The sequence below is a fragment of the Rattus rattus genome, chromosome 6 (assembly GCF_011064425.1).
Source record: "Rattus rattus isolate New Zealand chromosome 6, Rrattus_CSIRO_v1, whole genome shotgun sequence".
NCBI lineage: Eukaryota > Metazoa > Chordata > Mammalia > Rodentia > Muridae > Rattus > Rattus rattus.
The window spans coordinates 124,002,033-124,004,449 of NC_046159.1; the positions used below are offsets into that span (position 1 = coordinate 124,002,033).

At 40.8% G+C, this 2,417-nt stretch overlaps 1 protein-coding gene across 1 annotated transcript; it reads left to right on the forward strand.

Annotated features, from left to right (window-relative positions):
* Positions 1-395: 395 nt before the first annotated feature.
* LOC116902946 (vomeronasal type-1 receptor 44-like) lies at positions 396-1,625 on the forward strand. The gene is made up of 2 exons (XM_032905271.1): positions 396-439; positions 662-1,625. The coding sequence occupies exons 1-2, from the start codon at positions 396-398 to the stop codon at positions 1,623-1,625; spliced, it is 1,008 nt and encodes a 335-aa protein (XP_032761162.1).
* The last annotated feature ends 792 nt before the right edge of the window (positions 1,626-2,417 follow it).

The following is a 2,417-nucleotide window of genomic DNA, read 5'->3' on the forward strand; positions in this document are numbered from 1 at the left end:
CAACACTCACTACCTGAGGAGTTTGAGAATGTGATGCCTTTGCAAGGATCATTAGCCCGCCCTCTTCCGTCTTCTCTCTCTCTCTCTCTCTCTCTCTCTCTCTCTCTCTCTCTCTCTCTCTCTCCCTCCGTCTCCATTTCCTTGTGTTTGTATTCAGTGGAACATAAAAGCCTGCATTTCATAAAAATGACAGGAAAGAAACATGTCTCAGGATTATTTTTTGGTAACTGCTAGTGAATGCATATATTACTTACTTTTTAAACTTTTAAAATGTCTCCAATATGCACATTATCATCTTCTTCAGGCAGGGAAAGAGCTGATCAATCATTAACAGAGCTGAATTTTCTTTCCCAGGCCACATGACAAGGCACTTCATGAGAAAACCATCAGCTGACATGTCTATAGAGACCATTCTGTGCCAGAAACAGTTCCAGGTTTAGTGGGTATGTATACAGCACGCTCTTTCACAGCTAGGGTCCTCTCACACAGGTACAGGACTGACCTCCATATGTTCCAAAGGGGTTACTGGAGCTTTGAGTGCTTAAGGTCACACTCTGAGGTAGAACTCAGAGGGTATACATCTTGTTGCAAGCTTGGTGTTGGATGGCATTTGTGAATAAGGCCATGTTTTGTAATGAAGAGTTTTCACTTTTCACCCAAGTTTGTTGCTATTTGCTTCCTACACACATACAATGAATAAAGACAACATACTTCACACTGACACAAACATAAAAATCACCTTGTTCTCTGAAGTGAGTGTTGGGATCTCAGCTAACAGTATCCTGTTTTTTGCCCACCTTTCCATGCTCCTTGGTGAGAACAGGCCCAAACCCATTGACCTTTACATTGCTTTCTTGTCCCTAACCCAACTAATGCTGCTTATAACTATGGGCCTCATAGTTCTGGACATGTTTACGTATCAGGGGAGATGGGATTCTACCACATGCCAGTCCCTTATCTATTTGCACAGATTTTTGAGGGGACTCACTCTTTGTGCTATTTGTTCTCTGAATATCCTTTGGACTATCATTCTCAGTCCTAGAAGCTCCTGTTTAACAAAGTTTAAACATAAATATCCCCATCACATCTCAGGTGTCTTTCTTTTCCTCTGTGTTTTCTATATGTCCTTTAGCAGTCACTACTTAGTATCAATTATTGCTACCCCTAACTTGACTTCAGATAATTTTATGTATGTTACTCAGTCCTGCTCACTCCTACCCGTGAGTTATTCCAGAAGAAGCATGTTTTCCACACCGATGGCCATCAGGGAAGCCTTTCTTATTACTATCATGGCCCTGTCCAGTGGGTACATGGTGGCTGTCCTATGGAGGCACAAGAATCAGGCCCAGCATCTTCAGAGCACCAGAGTTTCTACAAAAGCATCCCCAGAGCAAAGAGCCATCAGGACCATCCTGCTGCTCCTGATCTTTTTTGTGGTTCTCTACATTTTGGAAAATGTTGTCTTCTACTCAAGGATGAAGTTCAAGGATTGCTCTATATTCTTCTGTTTCCATATTATTGTGTCCCATAGCTATGCCACAGTCAGTCCTTTTGTGTTCATTTGCACTGAAAAGCGAATAATTAAGTTTTTGAGGACAATGTTTGACAGAATAGCACATATTTGATCATTCAGTGATGGACATGGACCCTGAATATATTCCAGTAAGTTGTAATCAGAGCTATGGATCGTGACATATTTGGAACATTCTTGGGCTTAAATTCATATAAGAAATTTTCCTTTTTCTGTTAACTCTGTTTCCTTTGTGTGTGGATGACAAGTATATAAAGGAAGATTAAACAGCATGTCTTCTCAGATATCATTCGAGGTTTAGATTTCTCAGTGTGTTTTTGAAGGAGATCTGTGAGAGGGCTTAGTCCACCAGGAACATCTTGAACATGTACCCTGCCAGAGAGACACAAACAGAGTGAATTACAATGACAGATCTTAGAGGAGTCAAATTGAGAGAGATGATGAACAGAGTACTTTACATGGGGTCAAAATATTCAAATTTAAAGAATAAATTAGTCATACATAATTACTTAGCCATAGTCTCAGTAAACATCAAGAAAACTGTGGGCTTGTAGCACGCCTTGAGATTAAACCAATACCTCCTCAGAGCAAACTTTGTGCAGGTGAACACAAACACAGCCACACACTTTACTCAGCTGAATACCTCAAAGAGAAACACGCATTACCATCCTGTCTCAGAAAATCAATGTGTAACAAGGAGAGATTGAGCTGTTGCCTCTATGGATACATCACCCTACATTCTAGTGTCTTTCATATGAGAAGATACTCTTCAGCCTACTGTAAGAGAAGGCAAACACCAACCATCCACAAAGCCTTTCTTGCTAATGCTGTCCTGCCAGCAAAATGACCCAGGACAACCTGGCAAAAAACTTGTAGGAATAGCCAA